This window comes from Vigna unguiculata, chromosome 7 (assembly GCF_037176805.1).
Source record: "Vigna unguiculata cultivar grain cowpea cultivar isolate G323 ecotype 2 chromosome 7, ASM3717680v1, whole genome shotgun sequence".
In the NCBI taxonomy this organism is placed as follows: domain Eukaryota; kingdom Viridiplantae; phylum Streptophyta; class Magnoliopsida; order Fabales; family Fabaceae; genus Vigna; species Vigna unguiculata.
The window spans coordinates 2,723,208-2,739,117 of NC_140798.1; the positions used below are offsets into that span (position 1 = coordinate 2,723,208).

A 15,910-nucleotide genomic window follows, 5' to 3' on the forward strand; every position below is an offset into this window, starting at 1 on the left:
AGTTGAATTTAGCTGAAGTTGATAACAAAAATTTATTGCAACTTTTAATTTAACTGGAATTTGAGATAAATTTTACTTGAAAGTGGATGTGAAGAAAATTAGTTGAGATCATAGAAGATGAGTTTGAGATTTCAGCTTAATTCCAAATACACTTGATGTGTTTTACCGGATTGACTTGGCTAACAGTGGACTGACGTGAATTTCTGCTGTTGAAATTGGTCCCTGTAGGTTAAAATGAAGAAACAGGTCATGATGATGAGCTCTGCATTAACTTCTGGATTATTTCTATTTCAGCCACAAGCTTTTCAGGTGCAAGTAATTGCTGATGACACATGCAAAGGACAATTTATTTCTATTGGACTTTCTAAACGATAATATTTACTTCTGCATCCAACTAGGGGTGATAAATTTAAGGAGGATGTAGCAAATTCATCTATTTTCAATTTTCTGGTTTTCTTTGTTCTTCTATGATGCTATCCTACTCTAAAAGTGAGACATGATAAGAGGAACTAGATCATGTTTTTCTCATAATGCTGTCTCCTATAATTGTTCTTCAAAAGCATAGCCTTCTTCTAGGTTCAGTGCCTAGTGGCTAGAGTTGTCTGGTGTTACGCTGTCTTGTGATATAAAAGAACTATCATGTGGGGAGATAGATCCATGAAAGATTCTTCCAACTTCCTAAAAGTTTTTGTTAAAGATGACTTTGTTTCAACTATGATACTCTATTCTTAGAAATGTATACGGATTTTGATTCTTTTTCCCCTGGGAATACGTGTTATAGTAACCGAAGGAAACTTGTTGCAGTGTAAAAAGTAGCTCAGACTTTTGTACCTAATGATCAATCCCAGACACAATGTAAAAGCCATTGTGGTTCGTTACACAGCTGAGACAAACATCATGAGCGTTGCCTGATAAATGCCCAAGAAATCTACAGCATTTTCATGGCATCAACGTGCAATACCGAGATCATTTATTGAGGACATGTTTCGCTACAAACTAAAATTATTCCAGATTTTTCTGTTAAAAATATAGAAAAAAGGTTGTTAAACACTATTTTACGACTATTTAATAACTTGCATAACAATAAAATAATCTTTAACAAAAGTTAACTTTTATATGTTTAAAAAAAAAGAAAATAAATAATTATGAAAAATAACATCAAAATTATGTTATATACACTCATACACAGATCCATAACGCTGAACTAGCAGCAGCTTTTAATGGATCTCAGTATAATTCAATCATTAAAATCATACAGTCACCGTTACAGTTATAATAAATTAAACTTTCAATATTATGAGAACATAATTTGAGAAAAAATAAACAAGAATTTTTTCCCTAGAACGAATGCAAATTAATAAGAAAACATATATTATAATATATGATTTTTGTTCTTCATATGAAAACTTTTTTGTTATTAATATAATATTTTTAATTCATATTAAATGATTTATCTATTTTTTTGGTAGATCATTAGTTCTTATTTTCTAACAAGATGAAATTTAATTTCATAAACACTGAATTGTTTGTAAGTTTTTGTTTTCAATACTTTTTTCTTCATTTGAAGGATTCGATTCAATTATTGCAAAAAAAGGTGATCGTAGATGGCATTTGAAATATATTTTTCTTACCATTTGTAATTATTGAAAATGAGGGAAAACAGATATTGATATGACCAACTATTATGTAATGCATCACACTCAATTATACTTATGCATTATAATGGGATAAAGAATTGACTATATTATTAATATTACAGTATGAAAAAATTGGATGAAAACACATTATATCTAACTTGAAAAAAAATTCAAAAATCCCAGTCGAAGAGACAATTAATTAAAACAACTACTATTATTTCTTAACTTTACAAATTTTACATCATAAACATTAAAGTAATTACACAGAGTTACAAAATTGAAAAAAAAAAAGTGCTATTTTTTTAAATATTTTTTGACACTAGATGCATCATTTGATCATTAGAACTTAGAAAAAGTCATTTTTTTATATGTAAAAAAGGAGAAAGATTAAAGAGTAAAATACTAAATGTAAAGTGTGTAAAATACTAAATTATTAAAAATTTGTGTTGCAGAGATTAAAATAACCAGTGAGGTTCTTGTCTTTGGTTTATCAACCAACACATCTCCTCCATACACAGTATATAAAGAAAGGAGTGTTGTTCTTCTTGAACTTTATTCTGTTTGAAAAATGACTTCTTTATTTTCATCACATTTAAACTCAGCACGACACTTAACAATTTTGTTTCTTGTAATGTAGTTCCTCTCAAATCTCAACTTCACAATAATCAAACAAATTCATTTCACTTTCATTCAAAATAATTCCCTTCTTTTCTCTTACCCTTCATGTCCCTCTCAAACACCTTTGTTTCCCGCTTCGTCTTCTTCACACCCATCACTTGAAACGTTCACAGCATAATGCCTTTGCTCTTGTAAACTCATGCAATGACTTTGACAGTGTCCTTGGGGTGCTCAGAACAACCCCAGAGGATGCACCTAATACAGTGATGTGGAACTTGATCATGAGATCCCATGTTGATTTGGGACTGTTCCATTCAGCTTTGTCAGTGTACAAAAAGATGAGGCAAAAGGGTGTTCCCCATGATTGTTTTACATTCCCGTTATTGAACCGAGCCTTGTCTTCCATGAGGGCTGATGTTGTGTATGGGAAAATGATCCACTGTGTGGCAACTCAAATGGGCTTGGATGGGGATTTGTATTTTTGCAATACCATGATTGATGTTTATGTGAAATGTGGGTGCATCGCTTCTGCTCGCCGAATGTTTGATGAAATGTCACTGAGAGATGTGGTTTCTTGGACTTTGATGATTGCTGGTTATGTTTCTGAGAGACTTTTTAGTGTGGCTTTTCATCTGTTTAACAAGATGAGGATGGAATTGGAACCGAACTCGGTCACACTTATTGTGATGTTGCAGGCACCTTGTGCTTCCATGAAATTAAGTGAGGGAACGCAAGTACATGGGTATGCACTGAAGAGTGGGTTGCTAACGGATTGGTCTGTGAAAAATTCCGTTTTGAGAATGTATGGTAGTAAAGGGAGTACCAGAGAAGTGGAACTTTTGTTTGGTGAAGTAAACATGAAGGATGTGGTTTCTTGGAATATTTTGATTTCCTTTTACTCCTCAGAAGGAGATGCCATAAGAGTGGCAGGTTTGCTCAAAAAAATGCAGAGCCTAGAAGTGCACGTGTGGAACATTGAAACTTTAACATTAGTTACATCGGCATTTGCAAAGTCTGGTAGTCTTTCAGAGGGCGAAGGTGTGCACTGCTTAGTCATTAAAACTGGGTTTTCTGATGATGTTTTGCTCACATCTCTGCTTGACTTTTATGCCAAGTGTGGGAAATTGGAAACTTCAGTTCTACTGTTTAGTGAAATCGATTCCAAAAGTAAGATCACTTGGGGTGCTATGATGTCAGGTTTCATTCAGAATGGCTCTTTTATGGAGGCCATAGTTTTATTCCAACAAATGCAAGCTGAATATTTTAATGTTGTTCCTGAAATTTGGAGAAATCTTCTGGATGCATATGCAAACCTGGGAGCTTTAAAATTGGGCAAAGTGGTCCATGGTTACCTTATAAAGAACTTGTTTAATGGACCAATAGAAAATTCAGTACACCTTGAGACCTCTATCTTAAACATGTACTTAAGAGGTGGTAGCATGTCTTCTGCTAAAACATGTTTTGATATGATGTCTGTCAAAGATGTAGTAGTATGGACAACAATGATTGAGGGACTTGGCTCCCATGGTTTTGGCTTTGACGCCTTGAAGTATTTTAATTTAATGATTGAGCAAAGAGTGCAGCCAAACTCAGTCACCTTTTTGAGCTTACTGTCCGCATGTAGCCACTCAGGTCTTGTTAGTGAAGGCTGCAATATTTACCATTCTATGAAATGGCAATTTGGAACTGAACCTGCTTTGGATCACCAGACTTGCATTGTGGATCTTTTTGGTCGATGTGGAATGCTTAAAGAGGCCTTGGCCATAATATTCAAAATGGTAATTCTACCTGATAGCAGGATCTGGAGTGCTCTTCTGGCAGCTTCCAGAGTTCATGGAAATAAAAAATTCGGAGAATATGCAGCTCAAAGACTTTTGGAACTAGAACCTGACAACGCTGGATATTATACTCTGTTGAGTAATGTAAAAGCAAGTGTTGGAAGATGGGAGGAGGTTGAAAAACTGAGGAGAGACATGAGTGAAAGGGATCTCAAGAAGAAACCAGGGTGGAGCTGCATTGAGGTTACTGGGTTCATCCACGGATTTGTGTCTGGTGATAAATCACACCCTGAAGCAGAGGAGATTTATGAGGAATTGGGTAGATTGAGTACAACGACACAGGATTTAGGGTGGCATGCTTAAAACAGTTGAAAAGGGAACTTCTTGGCTCATACAAGCTACATTCAAATCATTCTCAGACGAAGCAAACTAAGCCAAATCCTAGTTCTTCAGTGGAGAAAATTTTATTTGACTCGTCTGGCAGAACACTTAGGAAAGGGACAAGGAAGCATCAAATGAAAGGAAGGGAAATGCATATGCAACAAACTAACTGTGGCATTGTATAAAAAGTTTACCCTTCATTCATAAGAAATATATTGTATTTATAGATAAGTTCTCACCTGTTAGCATTACTTTTATCCATGCATTTAGAATTTAGGATTTTCAGAACGAGTGATTTCTTGTAAGTTCTTCCCGTAAGAGTCTCAAAGATGATAACACTATGTTATTTCATATTCTTATTTGCATCTTGTAATTAAGACTTCCTCAATTCAATACAGGATTTTATTTGTGAAGCTTTATTTTGGCATTCATTTTGCTCATTGTGTTGTTTCCTGAAGACATGTATAGTGCAGCTATTGTGATTATGAAATATATATGTTAAACTTAGTTGATTTTCTAAATTTAAAAATTATTTTTAAGTTATAATTCAAATAAGAAAGAAATTATGTGACGTTTTTTTCTTTTGTTTGTTTAAGCCTAAAAAGAAATGAGTCAAGGGAGAATGAGGAGAGAGATCACAGAATGGAAAGGGAGGGGGAGAGGATAACGAAGACAGATAAGAGAACTTGGCCCTTGTTTAGAAGTATACTACTATTTTCTTTCCTAAAAATTAAGCCATTTACTTTTTAAAGAGCTTTTTAGAAAATATATTTCATCTCGAAAGAGATGATAAATTCCCAACATTCTGGTTTTGTAATCTGAATGAGAAAAAGATGATTAAGAACAGATACCTCAACAGACTTAACTTTACTGGTTTTGTAACATAGATTAGTTGATGAATACTTTTTATTTATAATGTGATAAGAAAAAACGAGAATCTTAGTTGTGTTTGATTTCATAACATCATTGCTTTTTGTTTCCTGTTAAACCTGGTGGATCTTTTCACTACAGATCAGGATGCTAAGAATTGGTGAAACCCAGAACTGCAAGCACAATTTTGGAGAACAATGAAGGTCTTAAGTAAAAAAATGTAAAAGAGTGACATCATGAAAGGGTCATGTCATGTAAATCAGAGAAATAATGCCTTGAAATTCAGGCCTTCTACCTAAATAATATCTCTCAATTTTTTAGTCTAGCTTGACCTCTAGATGAAAATAGATTGAAATCCCACAAGTGGAAAATGGAAAGCAGTGTTTGTCAAGGACTTTGCTTATTCTCTTGTATGCATTTCTATTATGTAAAATTTGATATATATTATAATAATTCAAAGCTATTTGTTCTTTAACCAAAAACATGATGGAAAAGTTATGAATTTGCATTTAAAATTTATAAAAATTACAGAAATATTATAACTTTCTTTTAACTTTAAGTACTAATATATGTTATGATTAAAGTAAGCTGTAATTTGAGAAATTTTATATTTTAAGTTAAATATATTTTTAGTTTCTAAATTTTACTGTGTTAAATTAATTTTTACCTGTTAAATATGTTTGATAATAACATCATTAACTTAAAAATATATTTTCATTAAATACTATATTTGTTTTTAAAATTTGGAAACTAAAATATATTTATTTTTAAATTTTAAAAAACAAAACATATTTAATATTTAAAATTTGAGACAAAGATAAATTTGAATTTCGTGGTTAACTGCATGAACTAAAGTTATTTTTGTGGAAAGAGCCCCGAATATTTTTAGTGCAAGTGTTTTTTCTTTTCCTAGCAGATTCATGATCACAAGAATTTCTTCCCTTTGTGGATTGATATTGTTTTACTTTGGTTTCCATTGCCATCTTTTGAAAACCTTTTCAACCATTTCATTCACTCCTAGTTGTTTCCGAAGCATGCTTCTCTCGAAACATGTCTTGTCTTCCACACACAAAGCCTTATTCCAAAACTTGCGTCTTTTTTCTTTGCTTTCAAACTCGCACCACGTTCTCAGCACTCATAGCCGTGACACCCAACTACGAGAGGCCCTTCTACAAATGGCCCTTCGTGGCCATGACATGAACTTCCAAGACTACAGCACGGTCTTAAACGAGTGTGTGAGCAAAAGGGCCTTCAGAGAAGGGCAGAGAGTACATGCCCACATGATCAAAACTAACTATCTTCCCTGTGTGTTCCTCTGGACAAGGCTAATCGTATTCTACGTCAAGTGCGACTCTTTGACAAATGCTCGGAACCTGTTTGATGAAATGCCGCAGGGGAACGTGGTGTCGTGGACGGCTATGATCTCGGCTTATTCTCAGAGAGGGTATGCTTCTCAAGCCTTGAGCCTTTTTGTGCAGATGCTAAGATCAGGTATTCTTGGCGTGCATGTACTCTGTACAAGTACATATATGAGAGGGGTGGTTACTTTTTGGTAATTGTGTTATGGAAGGAGCTAAGATAGATTTTGTATATGAGAGGGGTAATTACTTTTTGGTAATTGTTTACGGAAGGAGCTGATATAGATTTTTTAATGCTTCATTATGTTTTGGTTTTATGTAGAAGATGTTGTTAGGCCCAAGTTGGTAACTAAGATTCATAAAACGGAGGACTTTATCGAGTTAAGGAGAAATTAGAAGATGAAGATGTTGTTTTAGTTAGTGAGTTGGGTTGGGACTTTTGCTTGCGGGTCACTTTTGTGTCAATGGTTTTTCTGTGTTGACGGTAGGTATACCTTTTTGCAGGTACAGAACCTAATGAGTTCACTTTTGCTACCGTGCTTACTTCGTGTATAGGTTCTTTGGGTGTTGTCTTAGGGAGGCAAATCCACTCTCTTATCATAAAATTAAATTACGAAGCACATGTTTATGTTGGAAGCTCGCTCCTTGATATGTATGCCAAAGATGGTAAAATTCATGAAGCTCGAGGCATATTTCAATGCTTGCCAGAAAGAGATGTAGTTTCTTGTACTGCCATAATCTCTGGATATGCTCAACTGGGCCTGGATCAAGAAGCGTTGGAACTATTTCGCCAATTGCAAGATGAAGGAATGCAATCAAATTATGTTACTTATACTAGTGTTTTAACTGCACTTTCCGGGCTTGCTGCTCTAGATCACGGCAAGCAAGTGCACAATCATCTTCTTCGGTCTGAAGTTCCCTCGTATGTGGTTCTTCAAAACTCTTTGATTGACATGTACTCAAAATGTGGAAACCTCACTTACGCAAGAAGGATATTTGATAACATGCATGAGAGAACAGTTATCTCTTGGAATGCGATGCTAGTTGGGTATAGCAAACATGGAGAGGGAAGAGAAGTACTCGAACTTTTCAATTTAATGAGAGATGAAAACAGAGTCAAACCTGACAGTGTCACGGTTTTGGCTGTGTTATCTGGTTGCAGTCATGCAGGACTGGAAGATAAGGGAATGGAAATTTTTTATGAAATGACCAGTGGGAAAATTGGTGTTGAGCCAGACACCAAGCACTACGGGTGTGTTGTTGATTTGCTTGGTCGTGCTGGGCGAGTAGAAGAAGCTTTCAAGTTCATCAGGAAGATGCCTTTCGAACCATCAGCTGCTATATGGGGTTGCCTTTTAGGTGCTTGCAGTGTTCACTTAAATGTTGACATTGGTGAAATTGTGGGTCATCGGCTTCTAGAAATTGAGCCTGAAAATGCTGGCAATTATGTTATTCTGTCTAATCTGTATGCTTCAGCAGGAAGATGGGAAGAAGTAAGATCACTAAGGGACCTGATGTTGAAGAAGACTGTAAGAAAAGAGCCTGGAAGAAGCTGGATTGAGCTTGATCAAATACTTCACACGTTCCATGCTAGTGATTGTTCCCATCCAAGAAGAGAAGAAGTATCTGCAAAAGTGCAGGAGTTATCAGTCAGGTTTAAAGAAGCTGGCTATGTTCCTGATTTGAGTTGTGTTTTACATGATGTGGATGAGGAGCAGAAGGAGAAGATACTTCTAAGTCACAGTGAAAAGTTGGCTTTGTGTTTTGGTCTAATTGCTACTCCTGAAAGTGTGCCAATCCGTGTAATAAAAAACCTTCGTATTTGCGTTGATTGCCATAATTTTGCCAAGTATATCTCAAAGATTTATGGAAGAGAAGTATCTTTGAGGGATAAAAACCGGTTTCATCGAATTGTTGGAGGAAAATGTTCCTGTGGGGACTACTGGTGAGAAGATATTGACAGAGAGTAACCAATGAACCTCTAAGGTGCTAAAAAAAGGGCCTTGGACTTCAGCCTTTAATCTGTTTTGATGCTGAAATTGGCTCAACAATTTTTTTGGGGTACTTCTCTCCCCAAAATCAGGGAAATTAAAGTTGCATCTACAAAGGAGGAATTTTGGAAATTCCTCGCTTTTCTTTTCTCCCTGATAACCTTGACCTTGCATACTACTTTCAGCACAATGCTCGCTTCACCGTTATAGCTGATAGCTGTTTCATCTATGCCAGGGCCTTATTCTTTATTTTATTTGCCAATTACTCATTTAAAATCTACTCCAGGTATTCTTATCTATTCTTGATTTTGTTGTTGGTTTCTGTTTTTCAATTTTTAAATCTTATATTTTCTATTTTTGGTTTTTCTCTTGTAGGTTTTTGTTCAAAAGCTGCTGAAATTGCTGTTGTCACGAGTCATTACTTGGTATGATTTTGTGATCTGCATCAGAATCAGATTTTAATCAAAATCGGAATCCCAATAAGATTTATACAGCCGTCTGGGTATTTTGCTTTTATTGATTCTGCTCCTTATTTGCAGCACATTGGTTTCCTTTTCATTACCGACTCTGCTTTTATATTAGAAGTTTGAACTCTATGTTTCAATTTGAATCAGAGAAATAAGTCTTTATTCTTTGTTTCATATGGTCTCAGATTTTCATGCTCTAAACCCTGTCCACTCCAAAGATGAAAGGGATCGGTGCAGTGGAGCCTCAATCGAGTTTGATCTATACCCTTCCACAGAACCAGAATCTCTTGATGATAGATTTAACAGTGTTGAAACACAACAGTAAATGTAAAAGATTTACTATATTTACTATATATCTAAATTATATATAAAATTAAAGAAGAACATATTTAAATATTTACCTTTTGATAAGCTCTTAAAGATTCTTCAATGATGTGAATGTTCTACCAGAGTTAATCCCTAGTCTGTTTTTATAACACACGGAAGCCACAATATATTCTTTTGACAATTTTGTATCAAAACTAAGTTGATAATATATGAATCAAGTAGGTGTCTAGCAATGCTTCTCAACATCCAACCAAATAGCTGAAGTAGTATTATTCTACTTTCAAAAAATCACTAGAAAAATAAAGTACTTTTTTTTCCATCATCTACCACTCTGGATTAATTCTAGAGTGTAATATAAATATCACATTTTAATAAATTAATTTATCATGAATAATATTTTTCTTCTTTTATTCAAAGTACTTCGACCAAAGTTTTGTCAATAATATATACCCATCAGTAATCCATAATATATATATATATATATATATATATATATATATATATATATATATATATATATATATATATATTCTACAAAATTAGCAAGTTTTGATTTTGGTTCATATGATTTTTTTATTGGTTTTTCATTCCACAAAATTTAAAATAAATCTTATTATCTCTTACAAAATATTTTTCCTTAACGTTCCTTCTTTCAAAATTGCAAATCCCTGTTCCTAATATTTATTTAATGATAGATGAATAATCTTTATTTTATAAATCTTAAGAGAATTTTGAGGTAAATCATGTTTATATTTATATTATAACAACAATACACGATATCTGTTTAACATTTTGTTCCTGCTTCTTCCCGGTCTGTTTGGCCACGTGCGTATTTATAGAGTATTAATTATGTTTGGCCAGGTCATGGGTTGGGCCCTAGTTTGGGCTGTAGGTGGGCCTGGGCCCTACCCCAGGCCCTTAGTTCAATTTTTGCAAGCTTATTGGATATCAGGGGGCTTTGATTTCGTTAAGTCTTTTGGAGTGGTATGATTTGATTACTTCCCTAGTTGGCTTATGTCATCCTTGTCCGTGTACTGTCCTGGATTGGCGTATGTCGTCCTTGTCCGTGTGCTGTCCTAGGTTGGTCATTCCTTTTGCGACCTTTGTTATGAGTTTAGGCCGGTTTAGGTCTATGCCGGCCCGAGCCGTGTACCTTAGTTATTTCCGGCATATATGTGGAGATTGTTCATTGTTACTTATATGGTTAAGTTGGTCAGGTACGGTACACATTTTATTGAATATATAAGTATCAATGGACGTCATATAATATACTAAAGATTAAAAATGACCATTTTCAATTTCAAAGAGACCAAAAAAATTAAGGAACCTAAATCAAAATCAAAACTTACTCAAATAAGTTATTATTCAGAGTTTACATATTTTTCAAATATTTGTTATAATTCAAACAAGCGGTTCTATTATCTTATTTTATCCTATCTTCTATATTTAAGAATATTGTTATCTTAAAATTCAACATATAATTTTTATTATTATTTCCATACTATAAATAGATAGAGAGATATAACAACATATGTCTATAAATACTGTGTAAAGGGCTGAAACACTAGGCCCAATTGAACGTAGTTGGGTTCAAAAACCCAAACCCAAACCCAAAAAAGGGAAACAAAAAACTAATACCAGAAAGTTTGTGGTTTCTCTCTTTCTCTCTCTCTCTCAGTGTGTGACCAATTGCCGTTCAGGTCTCACTCACTCTCCCTTCCGAGAGATCAAAACCACGCAAATCAACCCCAACGCGATGCCGCCCGCGACGCCATTCGCAAGCGCCTCCGCCACCATCCGCCGGCGGGTCCTCCAATCTCTCCGAACCCGCGGCGGCGCGGAGTCTGGGCCCAGCCGGTGGACGAGCGCGGGCCACGAGGAGCGGCCCAAGGGGTACCTCTTCAACCGGACGCCCCCGCCCCCAGGCGAGTCCCGCAAGTGGGAAGATTGGGAACTGCCCTGCTACATCACCAGCTTCCTCACCATCGTGATCCTGGGTGTTGGGCTCAACGCCAAGCCCGATTTGACCATCGAAACGTGGGCCCACCAGAAGGCCCTTGAGCGCCTGAAGATCGAGAACGCCTTCGCCTCCAGTAACGACTCCTCCGAATGAATCTGCATCAGTTCCATCCATCTATGCATCCCACACTCGCTTTTGCTAGCTTTTGTTTAAAGCCATAAATAGGGTTTTCGCTGTAATAAGGGTATAACAACTCTCGGAATTTTTCAATTCCCTTGATTACTCTTAATTTTTACTTTTTCTTCTGCGTTTTTTTGGTTTTGCATTGTCATGAGATTGTTGACTCGCTTCCTGTTATTATCGAATGTGGATAAGGCGTTGTTCTTGCGTTACATTGTGGTTTCAATGTTTTTATTTTTCTGTTTAACTATAAAATATTCGTTTAGGTGAATGATGCTTGTTGTTGTTATCTGGATTTCGTTGTGATCCGTGAGGAGCTATTTGAATTGATCCTAGAATTTGTCTCCATTTATGGATTTTTGAGATTGAAATGCATTCGTTTGGCTGTAGATCCGAGTGTTGAAAGTTAACCTTGGATTTGATTTGTTTAATGTTTGTGTGAATTTGAAATTGTTGATGGATTGTGTCCTGATTCAGATGTTGTTTAGAGAGTAGTTGTAGCCTGTGTAAATTGAATTTTAGACTCATTCTAGTGTTGCATAATATAGAGAGAATCAACGGGTTGGGTCTTGTAGAAGGGATTAGTCTCTCCACAATGTGACAAATATGGTTTGAACTCTTTATTTTTTGCTGAAGTGGTTGATCTCTCTCATTATATGAGAAACAAAGTTTGAGTCCCTTCATGGAGAGTTTTTACATTTAGTGTCTGACATTATTGATTTATCATAGTTCAAATAACTATCGAAATATTGGAAGTGCCTAATTATTGCACTTCTTGAATTGGTTCTACAAGAACTTCTAAGGTTGGTAGTGGTTCCAATTAGTAGTAGTTTATGCTTTTATAGTAGTAGTTTATGCTTTTATTATTCTTTATCAGGGTTGAGTTTGTCTCCATTGCCTAGCCGTGTTTTGTTAGTCTCGTGGATTAGCTTCTCCTAAGTAATCAAATTTATAAAATGAGAAAGTTTAGTATATCTATTGTTTATTTGAATTAAAGTTTTTGCAATATTGCCTGTTTATTATCAGTGGATGCATTCTTGGACACATATATTCACTTTAGAGGACTGAGTAAATCTTAATTTTAAATTCCATGTTGAAGTTTCAGTGTGTGTTTTTTACCTTTTTTTCAGAAGTTAATTTTATAGTGTTTCGTATCACTGTCACTGAGCTCATAGCAAACTAAAACTATACTACTGAAGTTGGAATGTTGTCTGCTTTACTCCACACTTGTTTATATGATGATTAATTCTTTAGATGTAGGGAGCAAATTATTCTCCTGCGTATAGACCCATACCTCTTAATCTTTAAAACTTACATGGGCAAGTTTGGTATTGGGATTGTGGCAGGTCCTTTGAATGTGATCAACTTATAGGGTTATTGAGGTAGAATAGTGCATGTATCAAAATCTTTACCAGACTTTTAACTAGGTCCAGTTTTTAACTCAATTAATCATCTCATCCTACTTCTCTGATCTAAACTAGTTCTCACCTATTATCAATATTGCTTTGTTTGTTTATCTGGATCTGATCACTAAGTGTACCATTGCAAAAAGCTTGTTTTTCTTTCCCTTAGGTCACCTATGTTCATATCAATTTTACCATCTGATATTCAATTTTTGTGTGTTTTTTCTTACTGAAAAGCGATTAGTTTCGCGTAGAAGTCTAGAAGCCATTTGCATCAAATTTTCAGGCAGGTCTGCATATTAGAAGTGACAAATCTGATTAGTCCAACCTATTTTGGTCCGCCCATCATTGACCTGTCAAAGAGATAAGTTGGGTCGGACCGGACCGAAGTGATTTGTTACAATAAACCCGTGAAAGGACGGACTGTCCGGTTGATCGTCATACTTTTTATTTTTTAACTTTTTAATGGATTAATTAATGTTTTTTATTGAATAAATTACAATAATTATTACATTTTTAAATTAATATGTATATATATAGAGATGTCAAAATGGGTTTCAACCCATGAGCCAACCCGGTTCACCACGGGTTCGAGCCGGATTGGGTTGAGAAAAATTCAACCTTTTCAAAAGTGGGTTGAACTCAACCCGGCTCACTTAACCTACGTGTTCGAGCCGGGTTGAAGGTGGGTTGGCCCTTAACCCACCAACATTTTTTTACAATTTTTTTTTATTTTTTTTTAATTTTCTTTTAATTTTTTTTAAAATTATTTACTACTCCAATTATATTTATTCACAATTTCGTATTTTTAAATGCTAGAATGCTACTTAATTATATTTGAATTATTTGAATGTTTAATTAATTTGATTGTCAAGTTATATATATATATATATGTTGATACTTTAATCTTTAACTATAATCTTTATAGTAAATTACTCAAGTAACCGTCTTATAAACAATTTTTTCTAAATTAGCATGAAAAAAATGTATAATTTTTTTTATTTATATTTTGTTGAATAGCATGACAGAAAATTTGTAATATTAGTCATGCTTTCTTAGACTAAGGGATACTTTCTTGGAAATAATTCTTCATATATTGGTGGTGAGCATGATCAAAACATTGGTTCTTGATTTTACTATGATTGTCATCTCATGGGTTACTTAAAAATTTATTTAAATATTTGATTAATAAAAAAAATAAATAAATAATTTTTTTAGGTGGGTTGGTGAGTCTTCTGGCTCATCAGAAAGAAAGCCGGGTTAGGTTTACTCATTTTGAACCCGACTCGTAGTGAGCCAACCCGTGTGAGCCGGTTGGCTCACTTTGACATGTATATATATATATATATATATATATATATATATATATATATATATATATATATATATATATATATATATATATATATAAACAATTTTTAAATTATGTTTATTTTAACTTTAGTTAAAAAAAAAGGTTAGTTTGTCCCATCCGTTATTGACCCATCAATTTCACGGGCAAGGTGGGTTGAAAAAATTTTGACATACCGGCGGGTTAAGAGATAGGAAAAATAATGAATAGAAACTTGGTCTATGCATTAAGCAAGTATTCATACTTAAACTTTGACGTTTTCTGGCATGTGAAAACTTATCAAACACTCACATGACCGCAAATATAATAGTATCTGATTCTATGAATTGATTCAAAGAATGGAAGAAAACCCGTCTTATAATATAAATACTTTGATAAAATATAATATATTATTTATGTGATATAAATATATTAGAATGTTGGTTTGAAAATATATAAAATAAAGATAGTTTGTTAGTAAACTAAGAAATATTATCAATAATATTTATTTCATTTTATTAACAAACTTTGATTCTTAATTAAATATTCAACATCAAATTCATGATATAAATAAATGTGTGTTCAACGTAATTTAGACTAAAATAATCAATTAAAATGAAAATATTTTATATGCATATGCATAATTTTTTGTTTGAATAAGAGCTTAAAGATATTTAACATAGTATGGACCTAATAGTGGGAGGTTTAAAAATATGAATAAATGATTTAATTAATTAAAAATAATCTTTAAAGTGATATTTTTGAAAATTTGTGATGCAGCTGTAAATCATCACATCACTTATGATTTTAATGATGAGACTACGGCATAAGAAAATATAATGACGACGGTTATTTAAACTAATTGGTTATGATTAGAAAAAGTATGTTAATTTAACGGTTAGGGTTTATAAGTTTTTGAAAGATAATATATTTATATTAATTTTCCACCTCAGCAAAAGCCACAATCCTCCAAAAGACTACCATGTTTCAACAAAAGTCCACATCACAGCACCAATTACGGTCCTCGAGACCCACCTCACACTAACACAAATGATGAAAAGAATGACACCCAAAAATATTATTTTTTATGAAGATATTTTTAAATATATTATTCAAACATTATTCTCTCAAATAAACTTATTTAAAGTTGTATGTGTTTTTATTTTTTTTAAATAGAATAAAAAATAAAAATAAAGTTATGAAAAAGTAATTAAAACTATTGAATTCAATTTTTAATTATTTTAAAAGAGGGAACAAAATAAAAAATAAGTTATAGGTTGATAAGGGGAGATTGTCATCCAAAGATATGATCATTCATCATATACAATTTTTTTATGATCTTCACGTGCATATAGGTAATTTCTTATATTTGTTACTAACTTTGCTATATCTGTCTAAATCTAGAATAATGGTGTGAGTCTAAAATCATTGTAAGTCAATTGATGCATTTAAAATCAACCTAATCAAGGATAAATCGAAATTAACAATTTTCTCTAACCCAATAATTGATTAGCTTACTAATCTAATCGATTAGGCTCATCAGTGGAACATTAGGATTTCAGACTTGAATTCGATAATCGATTAGATTATTTTCCTAATTAATTAATCTC

At 33.7% G+C, this 15,910-nt stretch overlaps 3 protein-coding genes across 4 annotated transcripts; all 3 read left to right on the forward strand.

The window, feature by feature from the left end:
* Positions 1-2,168: 2,168 nt before the first annotated feature.
* Positions 2,169-4,845, forward strand: LOC114190064 (pentatricopeptide repeat-containing protein At1g11290, chloroplastic-like). Its single transcript, XM_028078829.2, has one exon. It carries the CDS (start codon positions 2,522-2,524, stop codon positions 4,394-4,396), a length of 1,875 nt encoding a protein of 624 aa, XP_027934630.2. The 5' UTR covers positions 2,169-2,521; the 3' UTR covers positions 4,397-4,845.
* Positions 4,846-6,159: 1,314 nt separating this feature from the next.
* LOC114190538 (Pentatricopeptide repeat (PPR) superfamily protein) lies at positions 6,160-9,596 on the forward strand. 2 transcript variants are annotated; one of them, XM_028079465.2, is made up of 4 exons: positions 6,160-6,775; positions 7,147-8,919; positions 9,009-9,058; positions 9,286-9,596. In XM_028079465.2, the coding sequence occupies exons 1-2, from the start codon at positions 6,205-6,207 to the stop codon at positions 8,589-8,591; spliced, it is 2,016 nt and encodes a 671-aa protein (XP_027935266.2). In that variant the 5' UTR covers positions 6,160-6,204; the 3' UTR covers positions 8,592-8,919; positions 9,009-9,058; positions 9,286-9,596. The 2 variants fall into 2 exon arrangements, with proteins under 2 accessions (XP_027935266.2, XP_027935265.2); XM_028079464.2 differs by having other exon boundaries at positions 9,009-9,135; positions 9,286-9,595.
* A 1,471-nt stretch (positions 9,597-11,067) lies between these two features.
* On the forward strand, positions 11,068-11,779 carry LOC114190162 (uncharacterized). The gene has a single exon (XM_028078952.2). It carries the CDS (start codon positions 11,184-11,186, stop codon positions 11,538-11,540), a length of 357 nt encoding a protein of 118 aa, XP_027934753.1. The 5' UTR covers positions 11,068-11,183; the 3' UTR covers positions 11,541-11,779.
* The last annotated feature ends 4,131 nt before the right edge of the window (positions 11,780-15,910 follow it).